The sequence below is a fragment of the Schistocerca nitens genome, chromosome 3 (genome assembly GCF_023898315.1).
Source record: "Schistocerca nitens isolate TAMUIC-IGC-003100 chromosome 3, iqSchNite1.1, whole genome shotgun sequence".
Lineage (NCBI taxonomy): Eukaryota > Metazoa > Arthropoda > Insecta > Orthoptera > Acrididae > Schistocerca > Schistocerca nitens.
Genome location: NC_064616.1, coordinates 369,076,790 through 369,098,970, shown reverse-complemented (window position 1 = coordinate 369,098,970; position 22,181 = coordinate 369,076,790). Strand labels below are relative to the sequence as shown.

At 42.0% G+C, this 22,181-nt stretch overlaps 1 protein-coding gene across 4 annotated transcripts in view; it reads left to right on the top strand.

The window, feature by feature from the left end:
* Positions 1 to 22,181, top strand: part of LOC126248314 (F-BAR domain only protein 2-like) — a 330,016-nt gene that overhangs the window by 12,293 nt on the left and 295,542 nt on the right. For all 4 annotated transcript variants that reach the window (XM_049949189.1, XM_049949191.1, XM_049949190.1 and 1 more), the window contains exon 2: positions 17,283 to 17,374. In XM_049949189.1, the coding sequence (XP_049805146.1) occupies positions 17,283 to 17,374 (92 nt within the window). The remainder of the gene's footprint in view (positions 1 to 17,282; positions 17,375 to 22,181) is intronic.

The following is a 22,181-nucleotide window of genomic DNA, read 5'->3' as shown; positions in this document are numbered from 1 at the left end:
AGATAAGAGGACATAAACATTGAGAACTATGAAAATGAAACTGCTGGGCAAAATTCACTAGACATGCACGTGAAGTGTGTTTAGAAATACATGTGGAAATATATTTGACGTGCTTAAGTGGGCAAAGCCACAGGTAAAAAGCCCCTGGGGACAAATTCAACAAAATTTGATATATATTAGTTACAATTTGGAAAGAAGTAATTTGGGGGGGGGGGGGTAAGAACCACAGGCCTCGTATTTGAGTGAGGGTGATCGCAAGAGAAGGGGAGATGAGGAGATGGCTCCGGGTAAGGGAGAGGGGGAAATGGGCAGAGGGAGAATGGGGAGGAAAAGATGGACTAACAGAAAATTGGAATAAATACATACCCTGGAAATGCTCACTACTCAGCTAGTTATACTATAAAACAAGTTCTTATTGTTGACTCTCAACTTTTGTATAACCTGATGTAAGGTGACAGAATGCTTTGTCTATTCGTGACTTTCTGAACTACAAAAACATCTTAACCTAATTCAGTACTTCAGACCTAAAGAGATGTATCTCCAAATTCCACAAGTTTGATTAGAGACCATATTTGTAATATCAATGTGTTGCTTTGTTTAAAAAGGCCAGGAGCCTGCTAGACATCTTAATTGATTTAGGTTGTGTTACCAGGCACATAGGATGCAGTTGCATGGCCACCCTCTTTCTATAAATGAAGTAATGTATGAGTGTTACATAGTCTTTAGTCGATGTTGTGGTGACTGAACTTAACTCTCCTTTACTCCTGAGGTAAATTAATACAAGTTGTGGGGTTGTTACGTTGCAAAATTACGGCAGTCATTTTACTGTATGGTGGTGGTGAATACGGAAGAGATCTGTAAATGATAGTTTGTATTGTTTTTCATTATATGTGTTGTGCTTAATCCTGAAAAATAGACATAATCTTTCCTGCAGATAATTGTGTCCGACTGCCTCAGTTATTACTGAAGAATATAATCTCTTGCTCACACGTTATGGTTGATAGCAGTAAGCCCAGGTTTCAGTGCCACTAATGTCTCTTTCAAGGAAGTATTTTTTTGATACTGGTGTAATAGTCCACCCAAAAATTCACAATTTGCCTTTCAGTGTGAAAGTAAAACTAGCAGACTACACGACTTGCAACATAGTCAGGCATTAACTGTTGTCAATTTCTATACGACTGATCTACAGTGTTTGTCATGCTCAATTTTTTAATTTGTATACCTCCTTTTACAACAGGATCAGTCCATTTTTCAGATGGTTGCACGTTCATAAGCAGCCCCAATACTTGCTCCAGTATGAAAAAACTGCTAGCAGATGAAGGCTGTCGGTGGTTAAACTGCTAGTACAATCCAATTAACAGTATACAGGGAACTCCTTCGGAATTTTTGGAGACTGTTCATTGAGCAAGGTGGCACAGTGGTTAGAACACTGGACTCGCATTTGGGAGGCCGATCATCCAGACCCGTGTCCGGGCATCCAGATTTAGGTTTTCTGTGATTTTCCTAAATCGTTCCAGGCAAATTTTGGGAGGTTCTTTTGAAAAGTCATGACCGATTTCCTTCGCCATCCTTGACACAGTTTGAGCTTGTGCTCCATTTCTAATGACTTCAGTGTTGACGGGATGTTACACCCAACCTTCCTTCCTTAAAGTCTGTGTAGAGATATTCTCTTAGTATTTCAGTATGAAGCTCCAATGGCTCATTACAGAGTAATTGGATATCATTTGATTTCTGACAACAATTTATCTCCATACCTCTATCACACTGAAAATACCTGCACAGCCATACAAATGTCGATAGTATGTGCTGTGTGTGTCGTTTGCAAACAAGTTTGTTCCATTCATAGGTGGTACTTGCTTTTTAAAACAGTAATGCCCTCTGATGTCTTCACTGTGAACCTTGCACTTGGTACTGTTCAGTTCTCTCTTGGGTTAGTTGTATCTTAACAGTGATACACAGCATTACTGGTAGGTTTACTGAATAATAGTTGACTGATATGCACTTTACGTATGGCTTCACTGATGTATTGGAAGAGCAGCACTATACTGAGATGTTCCTGCAGCAACAGTACCTTGGCATCTGTACATAGGTGTTTACTGAAACTGGATCCTTCCATGTTAGCATGGAAGATAATGGCCATGTAAAGTACACTATGTGATCAAAAGTATACAGACACACCCAAAACACACACATTTTTCATATTAGATGCATTGTGCTGCCACCTACTGCCAGGTACTCCATATCAGCAACCTCAATAGTCATTAGACACCATGAGAGAGCAGAATGGGGCGCTCTGCAGAACTCCCAGACTTCGTATGTGGTCAGATGATTGGGTTTCACTTGTGTCGTAAGTCAGTATGTGAGATTTCCACACTCCTAAACATCCCTAGGTCCATTGTTTCCGATGTGTTAGTGAAGTGGAAACATGAAGTGACATGTACAGCACAAAAGCTTACAGGCCGACCTATGTGATAAAAAGTATCCAGACGTATTGCTGAAAATGACTTAAAAGTTCGTGGCACCTTCCATCGGTAATGCTGGAATTCAATATGGTGTTGGCCCACCCTTAGCCTTGATGACAGCTTCCACTCTCACAGGCATACATTCAATCAGGTGCTGGAAGGTTTCTTGGGGAATGGCAGCCCATTCTTCACGGAGTGCTGCACTGAAGAGAGGTATTAATGTCGGTTGGTGAGGCCTGGCACGAAGTCGGCCTTCCAAAACATCACAAAGGTGTTCTATACAATCTAGGTCATGACTCTGTACAGGCCAGTCCATTACAGGGATGTTACTGTTGTGTAACCTCTCCGCCATAGGCCATGCATTATGAACAGGTGCTTGACTGTGTTGAAAGATGCAGTTGCGATCCCCGAATTGCTCTTCAACTGTGGGAAGCAAGAAGGTGCTTAAAACATCAGTGTAGCCCTGTGCTGTGATAGTGCCACGCCAAATAATATGGGGTGTGAGCCCCCTCCATGAAAAACACGACCACACCTTAACACTACCGCCTCCAAATGTTAATGTTGGCACTACACACGCTGGCAGATGACGTTCACCAGGCATTCGCCATACCCACACTCTGCCATCAGATCGCCACATTGTGTACTGTGATTCGTCACTCCACACAGTGTTTTTCCACTGTCCAATTGTCCATTGTTTATACTTCTTAATTCTTAAACGAAGTGAGGTGTTTGGCATTTACTGGCATCAGGTGTGGCTTATGAGCAGCCGCTCAACCACGAAATCAAAGTTTTCTCACCTCCTGCCTAACTGTCATAGCACTTGCAGTGGATCCTGATGCAGTTTGGAATTCCTGTGTGATGGTCTGGATAGATGTCTGCTTATTACACTTTAAAACCCTCTTCCACTGTTGGCAGTCTCTGTCAGTCTAGCGAATTTCGATAGTTGATGAGTCTGTGGTTGACGCATTCGCCTAATTGTTAGGATCGTTGTATCCATGCACAGCGTACACCAAACACCTTGGATTCTTGAGTGTACAAGATAATTGATGGTGCATCACTGTACCCCCTGCTGTGATCAAGGTGGCTGACATTTTGGACAGTACCTGTTTGGGAACAGCTCTGCCATTTGTTACGTACTGCACTGCACACTGACAGACCAGATAGAACACATTGTGATAAAAGTATGTGTGTTTCCTTGGAGTTACTCTTTGTTTTATATTTTAGTGTTTGCATATTATGGACATTTCTGCTGTGAAGGTATTTTCACAAAAACAAAGGTAATTGGGATAACAAATGAAATAAATCATAAGTAATGTATTATCCTGTAAAAAATTACTGGAGATTGCACCATGGGTCTTTTATACAGAATTACCCCAAAACTATCCCTGAACAACTTCGAAAATTTTGTTGATAAGGTCCGGGTTCACTGACATTACAGTGCATAACAAAAAAAATCCTGGAAGATGTTTTCTACAAACGACATAATCATGACACTAATCCTGACATATAAAATTGAACAAAGGAAACCAGTAATGATTTTCAATAGTAATAATTGTGAATATATATGAAACTCCAGTAAAATTAAGAGCTTTTCAGCTAAAATTAAATGAAACAAACTAAATAACTGAAACTTAGAATATTGCATTTGGGCATGCTTTTACTAAATTAATGTAGGAATTGTGATGTCAATAAATTTTATGTATTTTTTGAAGTTCTACATTTAACTGAAACCGTTTTAGGCTCGGTACTTAATTCTTTTCATGTGCATATTTTTCCGTTTAAGTGCAAACGTACATTTTGAAGTCACAATGCCTTCTGGAACTTTTACTAGATAACACAGTAGTCTCCTATCTGCAGTATTGAGAAGAAGAGTATCAAAAGCTAGCCACCAATGAAATTTGTAACTATTTAGTCAATACCATTGGAGCATTCCATGCCAACTCACCAAGGCCTCCCTGCTTGACCATAACGGATTTCGACGAAATTTTACATGAACATTCGCCCATGTCTGCTATTAACATTGGCAAAGTTCAACATTTGTCGGAGCAATACTTCCCGGAATAGTCACTTGTTTGACTCCATGACAGACTTTGTGCAGAGTGAGCATGAATTTCTGCCGACTTTGAGTTGTTATATCTCTGGCAATATTTTGTTGAAAGAAGTTAAATTAGGCCATCTTGTATAACTTTGTGTATTCTCTTAAGAATGAAATTTTTGTGACGGCCTTCGTAGCGACAACACTTTGCTGTAGAAACGGCCTACGAAGTCACCGCCACACTTTTAATAGCGGCCGACCGGTCTGCTGGAACAGTGAACAGAAAGATGAAAACCCAAACACTCGGATTAAATGAAAGTCGGTACTTATCTTTATTAACGACGATACAGAACACAGTGGTGAACATGGTCTACAGAAATCTGTCTAGTTCGAGTCGGAGCGGCTAGGTCAGCGTCGGCTGATGACAAACAACTCTGCTGCGATGAACACACAACTGACTAGCAAGTACACAATTCGGTGGCGAGTCTACAACTGAGCGGCGAATCCAGAACTGTCCTAGTGCTCGCGACTCCAGCGCATAAGAAGCCAGAAGCCAGCGGTGGCGCGCGCAGACATGCGGCGATTTCCTGTATCGCTGGCGCTGCTTATGCGGACGGCGTCCGGACTTTGATGCTGCCAACCTTTTTGGCAGCGGGCTCGGTTGGCATTACTGGCTAGGATATAACACTCCTCCCCCCCAAATCGCCGCACCGTCATTGAATAATGACGTGGCGAGCGTCGACGGCGGGGGAGGGGTCTGGCCGCAGACGTAGCAGAAGAGACCGGGGCGGAGACTGTTGTCGGTGGCAGTCCCCGGTCCGCACCCCAGCATTGGCTGCGCGGGGCCTCGGGAAACACCGACTGAAAACCGAGGTCAGGGTGCACGCCTGCGACCACGGGCGCAGCTTCTGGTACTGGACGCGACGGGGCGTCGGGACCCACGAAGAGAGGCAGCGTCTCCTGACGCTGCGTCGACGGCTGCTGAGTGGGTGCCGGACAAGGCGCTGCGGTGTCAGACTCCTTGGGGGTGCCCAAGGAAAGCGGCTGCAGTACAGGCTGCACAGCCACCGCTTGGGAAGGCGGCCCGGCTGAGGGGTCGACTTCCATCAGCTCCGAAGGCGGTGGCGACTGAAGAGGGACCGCAGGCGCCGGAGCGACCACCCAGGGCGCTCCCGCATGAAGCTGCGCGGGAGGCATCAACGGGACGGGCTGTCGGCGTGGTAGCGGCGACGGCTGCTGCTGCTGCCCTGGGGGCGGCAGCGAAGTTGGAAGGCGCGGCTGGAACCCCCCGCGGACCAAATCTGTGGACAAAGAACGAGCGGCAGAATCCGGGCGGCCAGCGCGGCGCAACTGGTTCTGATGCCTCCTGTGCACCCCAGTAGCACCTTGAACAGTATAAAAACCGCGACCCTGGACACTTATCACGGTACCACGTTCCCAACGACGGCGACCATGATAAACTCTGAAAAAAACGGCGTCATTGCGCTGAAAACGCGTGCGATGCTCAGAAGCGGCGGGTCGATCCGGGGGGTGCAACAATCGTAGTAGGGTGCGATGAAGACGGCCGTGGAGAAGCTCCGCAGGCGAAGGGCCGTCGTGTGGCGTGGTCCGGTACGACGACAGGAACGTGATGAGGGCCTGCTGACGAGAGTGCGTAGCACGAAGGCGGTCCATATGATCCTTGAATGTGCGTACAAAACGTTCCGCTGCACCATTCGATTGAGGCTGGAACGGCGGAGTAAGAACATGGCGAATGCCATTGGCAGAACAAAAACTTTCAAATTCAGCAGAGGTAAATTGTGGACCATTGTCAGACACTAAAACTTCTGGAAGACCGTCAATACAAAAAGTTGAAGTCAACGCCTGTATAGTTTGTGCAGACGTTGTAGACTGCATGGGCACAACAAACGGAAAATTACTAAATGCATCTATCACGATGAGCCAACGAGAATTCCAATATGGACCAGCGAAATCAATATGTACTCGCTGCCAGGGACCGGCAGGGCGTGCCCACTCAAAATAGCGTTGAGGCGGAGCAGCTTGGTGTTCGGCACACGTCGAACAATCTGTAGACATCTGCGTAATCTGCTTATCAATGCCGATCCATGTACAATGACGGCGGGCAAGCTGCTTGGTGCGGACCACTCCCCAAAGACCTTGATGCAACAAGTCGAGGACCTTGGATTGGAGCACTTGGGGAACCACTACACGAAGCTGGTCATTCTCGGTGCGTAACAGCAAAACTCCGTGCGAAACGGACAACAGATGACGTTGCGGATAATAGCGACGAACCACAGGATCCGATATGTCCTTTGCCTTGGACGGCCAACCACGTTGAACAAAACGTAATAGTAAACTCAGATGAGGATCCGTAGCTGTCTCACGTACCACCTGACGATAATCAATCGGAAAATCCCGGAGGGATTGATGCTCATCGGCGTCAATCTGATGGCAAGAGTCGTCAGAGGAATCGAAGACATCATCCGCAGCAATCGGCAATCTAGAAAGCGCGTCAGCGTTTGCATGCTGAGCTGTAGGGCGATACAGTATCTCATACTGGTATTGTGATAACAAAAGAGCCCAACGTTGTAGTCTCTGAGCTGTCCGCTGAGGAACTGGTTTAGACGGATGAAACAGTGACGTCAGGGGCTTGTGATCTGTTACTAAATAGAATGGTCTACCATAGAGGTAGTGATGGAATTTTGTGACACCGAACACAATAGCCAACGCTTCCTTGTCCAATTGGCTATAATTACACTGAGCTTTGTTTAACAATTTAGATGCGAACGCAATAGGACGTTCGGTGTTACCGACTCTGTGAGACAACACAACACCGAGACCGAAAGAAGAAGCATCACAAGCTAACACCAGAGGCTTGTTAGGGTCGTAATGGACCAGACAACGATCATTCAATAAAGCCTCTTTTAGCTGCTGAAAGGCTGATTGGCAATCAGCTGACCACACAAACGGAACATTCTTACGGCGGAGACGATGCAACGGTGCAGCAATCTGTGATGCATTAGGTATAAACCTAATATAATATGTCAATTTGCCAAGAACTGCTTGCAATTCATGCAGATTGCGAGGGGCGGGCAAATCACGAATAGCTGCTAAATGTGACTGGGAGGGATGAATGCCTTGAGCATTAATAACATGTCCCAGATACTCCAACTCCGTAAGGAAAAATGAACATTTATCGATGTTGCAACGTAGGCCTGCCTGAGACAACACTGTAAACAAACACTCCAAATTACGGAAATGTTCAGCAGGCGTCCGACCGGACACAACAATATCGTCTAAATAGTTGCAACACGATGGCACATTAGCCAGAAGTTGTGACAAAAAACGTTGAAAAACAGCTGGAGCTGACGCACAACCAAAAGGCAAACGCAGAAAACGGAACAACCCCAACGACGTGTTTATGACAAAATACTGTTGTGATTGCTCGTCGAGGGGCAGTTGCAAATATGCTTCACGGAGATCAATTTTGGAAAAGAAACGAGCTTCCCCTAACTTATCCATCAGCTCGTCCGGTCTAGGCAAAGGAAAAGAATCAATGACAGTCTGAGGATTAACTGTCGACTTAAAATCAGCACACAAACGTAACTTGCCAGACGGTTTCTTTATAACAACTAAGGGAGAAGCCCACTGGCTCGCTGAAAACGGGTTGAATAACACTGTTGTTTTGCCAACGACGAAGTTCATCTTCTACAGGTGCCCGGAGGGCGTGAGGCACTGGACGAGCACGAAAAAATCGAGGCTGAGCATTATCTTTTAACGTAATATGAGCGGCAAAGTTCGCAGCACAACCGAGTTCGTCTTTAAATATGTCACTGTATCGGTTACACAAATCGGTTATGCTGTCTTGAGGAACAACAACAGAATTAAGTTGCAACACATTGTCTTGGATAGACAGGCCAAACAAGTCAAAACAGTCTAATCCGAAAATGTTTACACTGTCTGTAGCGCGGAGCACTGTGAAGGAAACTGTTTTTGTATTGCCACGGAATGTGGCTGGCACGCTACATACACCTAACACAGGAATTTGTTCTCCACTATAAGTAGCCAAAGAATGTTTTGCCGCTGAAAGTTTAGGGCGGCCGATAGCCGCATACGTAGCACTATTTATGAGAGTCACAGACGCACCAGTGTCTAATTGAAAATTGAAGGTCTTATCCTGGATGCGTAGCTTCACAAATAGTTTATTACACTGCCTCTGGATCGGAGCAGTGGAGGCGGAAGACACAAAATCAGCGCGTTTAGCGCGTGTTCGCTGCTTACGACAACTCGTGGGTTGGGCGGGTGGAACAACAACTCCCGCTTCACTTGCAGTCTGTACATTACGTGTTACAGCGGTTGAATGACGCTTGGGTCGCATAGCAGAGGGCTGGGTGGGTGGCTTATTGCGAACAAGTTTATTACCCACACGAACCGTGGAAGAGTCTTTAAACGCGACCTTCTGGGCGGGCTGGCTTTGAAGAACATGAATATCCATGGGCTGGGCAGCACTAGAATTGTTCTTGCGTTTACGCAAACAAACAGTCTGGATGTGTCCTTTCCTTTGACAAAAGTGACAAACCGCGTTTCTTAACGGGCAACGTTCACGAGGATGAGCAAGAACACACTTAGGGCAAGACTTAACTCTATCATTTTGCACACGCGGCTGACGAATGTGTTTAACATGACGCGGCCGGCTAGTGTTTACAGTCTGACTCTGCCGGTGGGGCCGCGGGCGTGACATAACTTGCTTAGCACAGGCAATTTGAGAAATACATGGCTGATCTAACTCACACTCAGCATAGTCAAAAGTATCTTGGGCTTCAATAATGTTCATCACAGTCTCTAATGACGGGTCAGGCAACTTTAAGATAGCAGCACGAATACGAGAATCGGCAATGTTTTGAGTAATAGCGTCGCGTAACATGACATCACTGTAGGAAGCTCCACACACACAATTAAATCGGCACTGACGGGTGAGGCCCCGTAAATCTGTTAACCACTGTTTATTAGATTGATGTGGCAGTTTCTTTAATCTGAAGAACTTGAATCTGGCTGCTGCCACATGAACTCGCGACTCGAAATACTCAGCAAGCTTGTTAACAACAACGTCATAGTCTAAAGCTTCTGGCTTGGATTCCGGGAACGACTTACAATGTAGTCTATAGACTTCCACGCCTGCAGTGGAAATTAAATAAAGCTGCCGCTCATTACCTGTGATTTTGTAGACTGACATGTGCGCCTGCAACTGCGCGAAATATTCTTGCCATTCTTCTCGTGATGCCTCAAAAGCACGAAAAGGCGGTGCTGCCTGTGCTTGTTCCTTGTGTGGTGGTGGATTAGCCCCTTGTTTGGCGATTGCTTCCACCAGACTTTGTATTTGCTGACTCTGTAACAAGATCAACTGTTGTAATTCGGCAGACATAGTGAACACAAATTAAACCAGCCCCCAAAATTCTATCTCAAGAAACAAGTTGAACCAGCCCTGCACACGAGTTCGGAAGTCCTCGTCGCCAGTTTTGTGACGGCCTTCGTAGCGACAACACTTTGCTGTAGAAACGGCCTACGAAGTCACCGCCACACTTTTAATAGCGGGCCGACCGGTCTGCTGGAACAGTGAACAGAAAGATGAAAACCCAAACACTCGGATTAAATGAAAGTCGGTACTTATCTTTATTAACGACGATACAGAACACAGTGGTGAACATGGTCTACAGAAATCTGTCTAGTTCGAGTCGGAGCGGCTAGGTCAGCGTCGGCTGACGACAAACAACAACTCTGCTGCGATGAACACACAACTGACTAGCAAGTACACAATTCGGTGGCGAGTCTACAACTGAGTGGCAAATCCAGAACTGTCCTAGCGCTCGCGACTCCAGCGCTTAAGAAGCCAGAAGCCAGTGGTGGCGCGCGCAGACATGCGGCGATTTCCTGTATCGCTGGCGCTGCTTATGCGGACGGCGTCCGGACTTTGATGCTGCCAACCTTTTTGGCAGCGGGCTCGGTTGGCATTACTGGCTAGGATATAACAGAAATGAAAATATTTTATGAGCCATACTCAACCATGAAAGTTTAGACAAAATGGCCTTAAAAAATTTCAAAGTTTGGCGTTTTATATGACTAATGTGGAATTTCACATGTAGTGATGTAACAATACAAGGTTCTCAAATATCAGGTTTCGTTTGTGTACCACATTCCAACACTGAATAAATTTACTGTAAAGTTGAAGGCCGTGTGGTTCTGGCGCTGCAGTCCGGAACCGCGGGACTGCTACGGTTGCAGGTTCGAGTCCTGCCTCGGGCATGGGTGTGTGTGATGTCCTTAGGTTGGTTAGGTTTAAGTAGTTCTAAGTTCTAGGGGACTTATGACCTAAAATGTTGAGTCCCATAGTGCTCAGAGCCATTTTTTGTAAAGTTGAAGAGTTTGCAGGAATAAAAAATGCGGTATTTTTGACCGTATTTTGCAAAAAAGAAGAAAAAACAAAAAAAGCTGTGTTCTAATAAAACTTTCCAAGCTGCTCTCATTAGGAAAACCACAATTTTCAATGCCAAAAGGAGTTTGATTATCCAATGTGGGCTAACAAGGCTAGATAATTTGAATAGATTTTAGGCATGGAAAAAAACAGTAAGAAAAACATGTAAACTTCAGATTCTTATATCTAAACATGGAATTTAATACACAATATGTTAGTAGCACGAGGATGTGGAATGCAAAAATTTCATTCACTTACTATTTTCCAATAATCTTCAAATTAGTTGAAAATAGGAACATTTTTTTGTGAAAAGGTGAAAATAAGGTGTATGTGTCTCATCCTTTACAAGTACTGTTTTCTATTAAAGCTTCAAAATTAGTCCCATTTGAAACAATGTGTTCCAAGCCTCTCCCCGTCCCCCAAGAACAGTGAGTTTAATGTCCAACAAAAATGCTACATACATTGAGGTGAAGTAGCCAAAAGAACCACACTGTGAATAAAGTTTTAACTTTGGTTTTTATATTTCATTGATTAAATAAATGATAAACATGAAACATAAGAAAACATCAGCTGAGCAACATAAGGTTTCCAAATATAAAATATCATTCACGTGCTGCTTTCTAAATTTCTGCAAAATCAGTTCAACCATGACTTTCACAAAAATGCAGAAAAAGATCACGTTCAGTTTACTATCAGAAAACCTGTTTTCCATAACTAACTTCAGACTAATCACAGTTGGAAATAACATGTTTTCAAGCATTCATTAATGTGTGTTTGATTTTGTCATGTGTGCTAACAATACCAGAAAATGGACAAATTTGAGGGAATACACCATGGCTGGAGGCTACATTGCAGCAACCTGTTGTCAGTGTTTCATCGTGTGTGGTTTTTATTTTTAAATTGACAAATATTATCTCAATATATTGCATTGGTCCATGGTGACGTTATTGCTACTGGTTCAAGAACATGAACCAGTAACCCCATCACCACAGCGGTCATGCCAGATACCTTGCAATGCCATCCACTGTTGGGTTTCTTCATCCAGTTTCCCAAGTCTGTAATATGCTTTCTTAATTTAGGTTCCAAAGCCTTGCAGTGATACCTGTTTGCTTACAAAGCCATTTGAAAGTACCACATCTCCGATTCCCAAATCTGTAATAGTATCTAACATATGTGGCAAGAAAATGTAATATCATTTTTTTATTTTAGACTTCTGACTACTGCTGCATTATTAACATATCAATGGAATAAAATGATGCACTGATAAAATTTATGCATCCTCCGGGCCTATCTGATTCCTTTCATTGGCCCGGAAGACACGATGGCCTCGCTATAGGGTGGCATCCCATACTGGGGACTTTAATTTACTCAATGAAACCACCCAGATGGATGGCTAGATATGCAGTAGAGTGATATATTACTTGTCAATTTAAAAATAAAAGCCACATGTGAGAAAATATGGACAATAGGTTGCTGCAATGTGTAGCCTGCACCCATGGTACATTCCCTCAAATTTGTCTGTCATTTTCTGGTATTGTTAGTGCACACTGGAAAATCAAATACAAATTTCTGAATGCTTGAAAACATGCTGTTTCCAACTGTGATTAGTCTGAAGTTCGTTATGGAAAACAGGTTTTCTGAAAGTAAACTGAATGTAATCTTCTTCTGCATTTTTGTGAAAGTCATGTTTGAACTGATTTTGCAGAAATTTAGAAAGCAGTAAATGAATGATATTTTATATTTGGAAACTTTATGTTGCTAAGCTGATGTTTTCCAAAGTTTCATGTTCATCATACCTTTAATCAATGACATATAAGAATTCAAAGTTAAAACTTGATTCACAGTGTGATTTTTCTGGCTACTTTGCCTCAATTTAAGTAGCATTGTTAGCCATTGTTGGAAATTAAACTCGCTGTTCCGGACAGAGGTAGGAAGGTTTAAAACATGTTGTTTCAAATGAGATTGGTTCCAAAGCTTTATGAGGAATTGGTATTTGTAAAAGAAGAGGCGGATATACCCTATTTTCACCTTATCATAAAAAATCATCATCTTTTTAAATAATTTGAAGATAACTGGAAAACTGTAGGTGAATGAAATTTTGCATTCCACATTCTTGTATTGCCGGCCTATTGCTTATTAAATTCAGTGTTCAGCATTATTCTACAAGATATAAGAATCCGAATTTTATATATTTTTTGTACCGTGATTTTTGCGCCCGAATTATATTCAAATTATCTAGGCTTGTTAGCTCATGTTGGAAGATCAAATAAACTTCTTTTGGTGTCAAAATAATTTTCTTCCTAAGTGTCCGAGCTTGGAAAGTTTCATAGAACATAGTTTTTTTTTAAATCAGGTCAGAAATACTGTATTTTTTATTTTCTTACAAGATCTTCAACTTTACACTAACTTTATTCAGTACTGGAAAGTAATACACGAATGAAAGTTGTTATTAGAGAACCTTGTGTTGTTAGATTATTATATGCCAAGTTTCATGTTAGTCATATAAGAAGCCAAACTTTGAAATTTTTTCAGGCTGTCTTGTCTAAACGTTTCTAGCTGAGCATGGCTTGGAAAATTATTTTTTTATTATTCTTAAGAGAATGGATAAAATTGTCCAAGATGGCCAAACTTCATTTCTGTTAACAAAACATTGCTGGAGGTATATTAGCTCAGTCACCATAAATGTATGCTCGCTCTGCACAGTTGCACATGGAGTCCAACTAATTACTATCCTGGCCAGTATTGCTTTGATGAACGTTGAACTTTCCAATATTAATAGGAGACATGGGCGAATGCCCACACACAATTCCACCAAAATCCACGCCGGTTGAGCAGGAAAACATTGTGAAATTAGGCTATTCCACATGGAATGACCCCATATGAAAGTGTAGGGCTTCATCATGTGATGTCAAAAGTATGGTCTGGTTATCAGTGTTGCTGACCAGATTTTCTGTCCTTACTTCACCTCTGGAATCACATATAGCTACAGTGATTGTTTGTACATCCACTCTGTATGGGCACTTACAGTAAATAAACTGTATCCTGAATTTTTATCAATAATTGTTATGACTTAGTTCTCATTTGCTGGCCAGATTTTCTGTCCTTACTTCACCTCTGGAATCACAGCTGTGTCTGACCTTAATGGGGAGTAACTGCTACTGATGTCACACCATTTGAGAGCTTTGTGCTTATTTAATGCATTGTGCTGTTGTAACAAATACTTTTAATCTTCCAATAATTTCCGGGTATGCAGCCGGATCCCGTCGACATTCTGCCACAATATTTCGGCCCAGAGACGTCCGGCCATCATCAGGTGAGCACACAACTACTGAAGATCCCAGGTGCAGTCGCAGTATTTATGCCGAATCTCGCACATGCGAAATGTACTGGCATCCTACAGCGCATGCGTCAGTTGTTGACATGCGCGGCATAGCCGGGTTGTACATGCTGCCCTCGGTGGTGAAAGTAAAAGATCAGCTAGTCATTGAGTATCGAATGACGTTGTCGATTCCGCTGTGATTTTATAATTTTAATAACAGGATTCCAATTTTTATCCAGCTGAAAGCCGTTGTCACGATTTATAAGATTATCGGCAAGACGTATTTCCACTGATTCTTTGATTACGCCAGGAAAAATTTCAGAAGTCACAATACTTTTAATCTTCTTTGTTTGGTCAGTGTCATTATGTTTCATGTAGACACCAGTCATGGAATGTATAACACATCTTGGTTTAAGATTCAAATCAAGCTGCTATTGGCATATAGCTACAGTGATTGTTTGTACATCCACTCTGTACTGGCACTTACAGTAAATAAACTGTATTCTGAGTTTTTATCAATAATTGTTATGACTTAGTTCTCATTTGCAGAAGTAATATTGTAAGAAGTAGGCATCCAGCACAGTTAAGCTGCCAAAGAGATCACAAGGTAATCGGATTTTTGTAATTTTTTTACATTCATGGTACATGAATTTAAGAACTTATATATCAGTATCCTAAAGAATCTCAATGCAACCCTCAAAAGTTCTCAAGAAAAGTGACTTTGAAGTTTTCTGACCATCTTTAATATGCTAAAGTAAGTATTTTTTCAACAAGCAATGTGGCTCTGTGGTAGAATGCTTACCTGCTGTGTGGGAAGCATGGATTCAATTTCCATCGGATTCAAATTTTTAAACAAAAGTACATGTTCTAAGAGTATTTGTGTGAAGCCTGAAACACACAAAAATGGAAAAAAAAATTGTAATGTTTCAACTTAAATAATCTTGGTCAACCATCTTTTATATTTGCAGTGAAAAGTGGATTTTTGTGTCTAACATATAATTAGAAATAAGATGAAGAGCAATTTATCATAAAATCGATGATTTTATCTGCACAACAGTAGTGGTGGGTGGTACTGGGGGTGGACAGAATTATGAAAGCACCAAAATACGATGCCTAATATGACTTAGGAAACTAATTGGCATTCAAAACAACTTCCAGTGATCATGGAACGGATAAATACAGGTCCTGTATGGTTTTCAAGGGAATCCTATTCTCATCTTCCAGCCAAACAGTGACAAGTTCATGTAACAATGATGGAGGAGGATAGGAAACAAGCTACCTACTCTCCGAAACGGACCATAAAGGCTCCATAATATTGAGATTTAGTGACTGTGGTGCCCAGGGGAGATCAAATAATTGATCCTGGTTCTTGCCAGACCAGCCCTGCTTATGGAACTCCCCTTAATACTGTTTTGGTGCTGACAGGGCTCACGAGAGTAATGTTCAGTTCTGCAGTGACTTTTGCAGATATTGTCATATTTTTTTTGTCACAATTCTTTTAAGTGACAGTCTCTCATGATCACACAGTACACTCTTTCATCCATATTGTGACTTTCAGGGAGACCACATGGCAATCAGATTTTCGTAGTGTTTTTTATTTGTACCATATGAACTTCAGAACTCAAATATCAATCTGCTGAAAGTGTTCGATGCAGCTCCAAAGAATTCTTAAGAAACTAAACATTGAAGTTTTTCAAGCATCCTTAATACCCCAATGTAAGGTTTTTTTATAGTCAGTGTAGGTCTATGGCAGAATATTCACCTGCCGTGTGATGTGCCTGGATTTGATTCCTGGCTAATACAAAATTTTCAAACAAAGGTGCATGTTCTATGAGCATTTCTGTGACGTGTAAAATACATAAAGGTGAAAAAAGTAATGGTTTTTTTCTTTTTAACAATCTTCTATAAAAGCTTAACAATTATGAATTTATTTTTGTGCACAACATGTAATTAAAAATATGATGATGTGCATTTTTCATAAAAAGGAGGAGTAGATTTATGTTAATTAGCGTACGTTGGAGAAATTTTCTTTCTGAACAATGTAGGTACTTGAACTATATGGACAAAATGAAATAAGACAAAAGCCAGTTCAGTCTAGAGTACAACCACTACCCCCCAACGCCACCCCACTTCCATATTTATGTATTTTACACATCACAAAAATGCTTGTAGAAGCTGCATCTTTAAACAAAGATTTGCTTCAGTGAAGAGTCAAACCACGCTCTCCATATGATAGACAAGCATTCTACCAGAGCCTTGCCTGTGAAAAAATTGGCGTTACATTAAGGTATTAAAGATGCTCGGAAAACTTCAAAGTCAATTTTTTCAAATTTTTGAGAGTTGCATTGATCTGCTTTGTGATATTGGTACTTGAATTCTGAACTTCACGCAGCATAAAAATAAAAAAAAATACAAAAGTCCAATTGTTGTGCAGTCTCTTGTTAGCATCTGATGTTTCTCCAGTTTTCCTGTATGTCGCATAAATCTTTGATATGGTGCCTCTTGAAAAACGACACACTTCAGCTCCCTTGGTTACGGAAGTACTCACCTTATGGCACCAACAATTTGTCCATGTTCGAATTCAGTTAACTCTGACATGATGCTCTCACAACTACACAGAATGCTGTTCTGACCATGACTGACATTTGCAGCGTATTGGACATATGCCATTCATGTTCAAATAAAACATCACAATCTGCAGACTTGGCTATCATCTACGTTTATGTTGATGAATGCATTTCTTGCGGTGTTTCCATGTTTTAGTCCAACCTTTATATCTCTGAAGAGGCCAAAAATGCTTCAATTTTCCGTATTTGGAATGAAGTGAAGTGCAACAAAATGCTGCTAGATCCAGAGACTAGGAAAGAGACTATTTGTTGACAGGTTTCTCACTTCTGCAGATTGAGAACTAGATAAATTAGAAGCTAAGAAAAAAATGTGTGAATGCAATAGTGTCTGCCATTAAAATCAGTTAGTAAGAATACTTTAATTTTTTAGGGAGAGAAGAACAATGGCTTCACTGTTCTTTATCAGAATATGAAACATGGTTTGGTTGCAAGCAAAGAATTTGCCGACTTCCTCAGGGAAAGGTAGGTGCATGCATTAAACATACAGTTTTATTTTTAGTAGTGATACATTACTTGCTGTCACCATTACTTGCCCATGATACTGCTTCCTTCAATTTGTATCATTTTGATGCAAGTCTCTCAGATCTTATTGTCTTGATTTGTGAATGTATTAACATAGTCTTCTCCTTCTTTCTCACTTGTTTTCAAGTTATGAAAATGATGTATGCCTGAACAATTTATTGAAAAGTATAAAATAATTTTTAAACAAGAGTCATTTTTCTTTTATGAAAGTTGGATGTTTCCCTTTAAATTTGTGCTTATATAATGGAAACACTCTATAGACTACAAGTAATGGAAGGAGTAAAAGTAACAACTCATTCTATAGTGAAAGGCGTGCGTGTGTGTGTGTGTGTGTGTGTGTGTGTGTGTGTGGGGGGGGGGGGGGGGGAGTCAGTAAGTCAGTCATTATGCTTAATTTTAATGTTGCATGTGGAAGTCTTATTTGTTTGTTGTTGTTGTTGTTGTTTTTATTTGTAAACTAAAAAAGTTAATTGTTTTAGTGATGAACCATATTGAGATAATATAATTTCATTTTAATGGTGGCAATGGAAACTGTCTAACAGTAGAGTTGTATTAGGCATACCTTTCATTTGGATAAGACTGGTACAGGGTAATGGTTAAGCAAATAACTGATAATATTGTGAGTGGCATTTGATTCACTTGGTCAGGATCGCGTAATAAACTGTGGGAATGCTACACCATTTCTAGGATGCAGTATTCGTTTCAGAATACTACTTACAAAGAGGAAACAATGAGGCCCTTTGTAGAGGGGGCTCCCCAGGGGGCTCAGGACTCTTTTGTGAGTATGTGCATGGCAAACATAGAGTGCCAAGCTATTGCAGCACCTACTTCCTTTCTTGTGTGGCAATCATCAATCTGCAATTATCCTTACTTCCTTCACTTACCTTACCATGATGGCAGCCTTCGATGTTGATACAACTGTCCCAAAGGTTCTGCCTTCTTTACTGAACATCTTTGTTCATTTACGGTATTTCATCTTTTATCTAAAGTAAATTTTGGTCCCCTTCTGGGTTTCCCACTGTAGAGTGGACTGACTAGAGAGCAACATCTAATGTCAAATCTGCTGCCTACGGTGTTGACAACACTATGCACAATAACTGCCTTGATTCATATGTATACACTTCAAAGCCACTGTGGTAGCTAGTCTGACATGGTGGGGTCGTTAGGTAACCTTTTGTTAGAGCCCCCTGACACACAGGGATCACACTGCTGATGCCGTAGCTGCTATCTAACCCTGTATTGCAAGGAGCAGATGGCTGTCTTCATGGGGCATCAGGACTCTCGGCACCGGCCAACATGCCAGATGGCCCTTGCTGCGGCGGAGTCACACGTGTGGAGAGTGCCCTTGATTGAAGTCGGCACCATTAGGGCAGTCGTTTCGCACATAAAACGCATTAAATTACATCAAAATAATGGACGTTCTCATCAGGCTCTCTTTTCAGAGAGGAATTAAAACATCTTTGCAGACACTTACAACCCTACTGTTTTTCCTGTCTTGGTTACCCCATAGGAAGAGGGCCAAGCTGGACATCTTGGAGTGAAACAATCTATCCAACATTTGTATTTGATTTGAACAGGGAGATAAAATTAAGTGTTCCTAGCCCACTAATCCCACACCGAAACAGGGTTTATTATATGGTTTCAATCCCTGTGATTCTAGTGAAGCCAACTATTACCCATAAAGAGTAGTTGGAGGACTTTTACTAGTTCTTTATTAAAGACGGTTTTTTCAAGGCTTGATGAACTGAATATTCTGTCTTTTAATCTCCAACACTTCGCATTGGAAGATTAGATGTGATGCGGTTTCATCACCCTAACTATACAGCGTACACCTATCAGCTTCTTTCTCTGTAACCATTGTGTTTAAGTGTTTCTTAAAGTTCCTATGGCCTGTCATTAGTTGTACCATGAGTTCAGTCTGTCTTCTGTTCAAGCCCAGGATTACGGAACTTATCTTAAAACAGGTTTTAGCATCATTAGCTTGCCGTGTTTTTATTATTATTATTATTATTATTATTATTATATTCTACATGCTGTCTTCCAATGCAGTTCTCCATCGCTTTGAATTAACAGTCACCTTAGTGATGGCAAGGACAGGTTTCAGTCCAGTAAATGGAGTTGTTGCACCTGTCCTGTCAGTCGTATCAATATGATCATTGCCACTGATTCCTGAGTTAGCAGGTACTCACGGAAGGTTTACCCTGTTGCTTTCCCTTGTCTCACAAGGGCTTTGTGGTATTCTGAATGATCTTAGATCTCTTTACGAGAGCTGATAGGGATGTCGGAGTTTCTTGGCTATCTCAATAAATGTAGATGATATGATTTGTGTAGCATATATGCAGATTCTCCTCCTCACATACACTGATAGTGGATATTTCCACTTGGAATACCATGGCCAGCATCGCTAGAGAGATTGCACACTCTAGTCGAGGTTGTGTCTCCTACACACTGATGTCAATGCTTTAGACTGTCAGTAAACCAGACCGTGTCTCCTGCACAGTGCTTTGGTTCGTCCTCCCACTGCTCCCTTCTTCCAGTTGTTAAATTGAAAGGTGTATTGAAGCAGCTGGAAGTTATTGTACAGTCAGCTGGCATTTCCCCAACCATTCCTATATTCATCACATTCCATATCTTGATAAAGGGATTCAGGATATTCTGAAGTTATCCATTTTTTTCCAGTTTTAAGCCCGTATGCCCAGTCTGTTTTAACCCACAGGTGTAATGGGGCATATCCATTGTGGTTTCCACCTCAGCTGTGGGTGTGCTGCTAATTATACCTATTATGGCTAAGCAGACCAGTATCATCATCATGCCAAGCTCCTTGGCAGCCACATTATGGCTAAGCAGACCAGTCTCATCATCCTGCCAAGCTCCTTGGCAGCCACTTTCTGTTCTACATTGTTCCTCCATGTATCCAATTCGTACTATATACTTCAACTGATATGGATACTTTTACTGAGACAAATCAGTTATTGAGTGTAGAACATATTGACGGTAAATTTGTAGAGGCTGAGTCGCTGGGGGGGGGGGGGGGGGGGGGAACAATGGATCACTATTTATTAACGCCTTCTCTACTGCATAGTCTATGGCCCTTGAAGCATGTGAACGTCTGGGTGGCATATGAGTGACTAGTGACTATTGCCACACACACAAGACTTAGAATATCATCCAAGGTATCATCTTACGTCAAGACCTTACACTCCAAACAGACGAAGAGCTTCAGAAAAATCTTGAGCGGCGATGCGTTCATTGTGCCTGACGCATCCAAAATGGCCCCAAGGATAATCGAATAGATACAATCACCTTTATCTTAGCCTCAAAAGAGAATGTCCTCCCAAGAAAACTCAATTGTGATGTGCTTCAGATGTTTGCGCTTTGGTCATATGTCATCCCACTGTGTGGTGGACCCAAAATGTGGTAACTGCAGATGATAACTCATGAAGGTAGTGCTTGTGAATAAACACCTTGTCATGTCAGTTGCACATAACATTATCCTCCGTGTTCACCGGTTTGCTCAGCCTTCAAGAAATAAAATAAAATACTGGAATATAAATCTATTGACCACCTGTCATATACTGGGGCATGAAAAAAGATATGAACACATACATCCCATTGATAAGACATCCAACTGTGCGAAATTCACAGCCATCACTCCCATGCCCTCAGTTTTTTTGGAAAACAGTTCACCCACTGCCCTCCTTTCTTGTGATTTCCATGGCACCATCTTTGGAAACCATTCCCGCAGTTGGCCAGAGAAGCAGCTTTTTCCTAAGGTGTCTATCAGTGACTGGGCTCCCTCCTGGGATTCCTGTCCATGCAAACCCTCAGATCAGAAACTCAGTGTCAGCCAGTTGCTGAAGGAACTGCGATCTATAGGACATAGGGCTGTTTGCTCTTCATCCATCCCCACACTTGTCACGAATAGGCCCTTGCAGGAATACCATCCATCAAAGGCTGCTGCGGTGGAGGAGGAGGAGGAGGAGGAGGACTGGGTAAATGCTACACCAGTGACCCTGGAGATGCCGCATACCCCCTCCCCCTCCTCCCCCCTCTCCCCCGTCCCTACCATCGGATTCTGAACTGATACGCGATGTGATTCCTCCCTTATTGGTGATGGGCAGCGATCCTGGAACATGACCTATTCTTCTGGCCCCTTCACTCCTAACTTGAACAACTTTGACTTGATTATTCAGTGGAATTGTTATGGATATCGTATATTCCTGACTTGGTCAGTCGGGGGGGGGGGGGGGGCAATCTCCAATATATGGTAACTGAAAAAACGTCACATGTCAAGATCGCTAAAAAAACATTTTATTGGAAGACCAGTTTTGACAAAACTGTGCTGTCATAATCCGTTCTTATGCTTTTGAATTTATACAATGTATTATCCATCAGTGTTTAAAATCACTTCACATTACGTATTTTTGCAATTGCGGCGCCGAAGTGTAGTGATGTTCATGGTAGTGGAGTGTATGAGGTGTGTTCAGAAAGTAAGGTGACTTTATATTTTGATGAAAAATATTTATTCATTCATCAATATTCATGTTGTTCCCTTCAAAATAATCCACCTCAGATACAATACATTTGTGCAACGCTTCTTCCAATCCTCGAAGCACTTCTTATGAGCACTTTTTGGTACAGCTTCGAGTACTTCCAGTGATGCAGTTTTTATTTCCTGTCATTGAAAATCTTTGTCCTTTCATAGGTCTCTTCAGTTTTGGGAACAGGAAAAAGTCGCAGGGTGCCA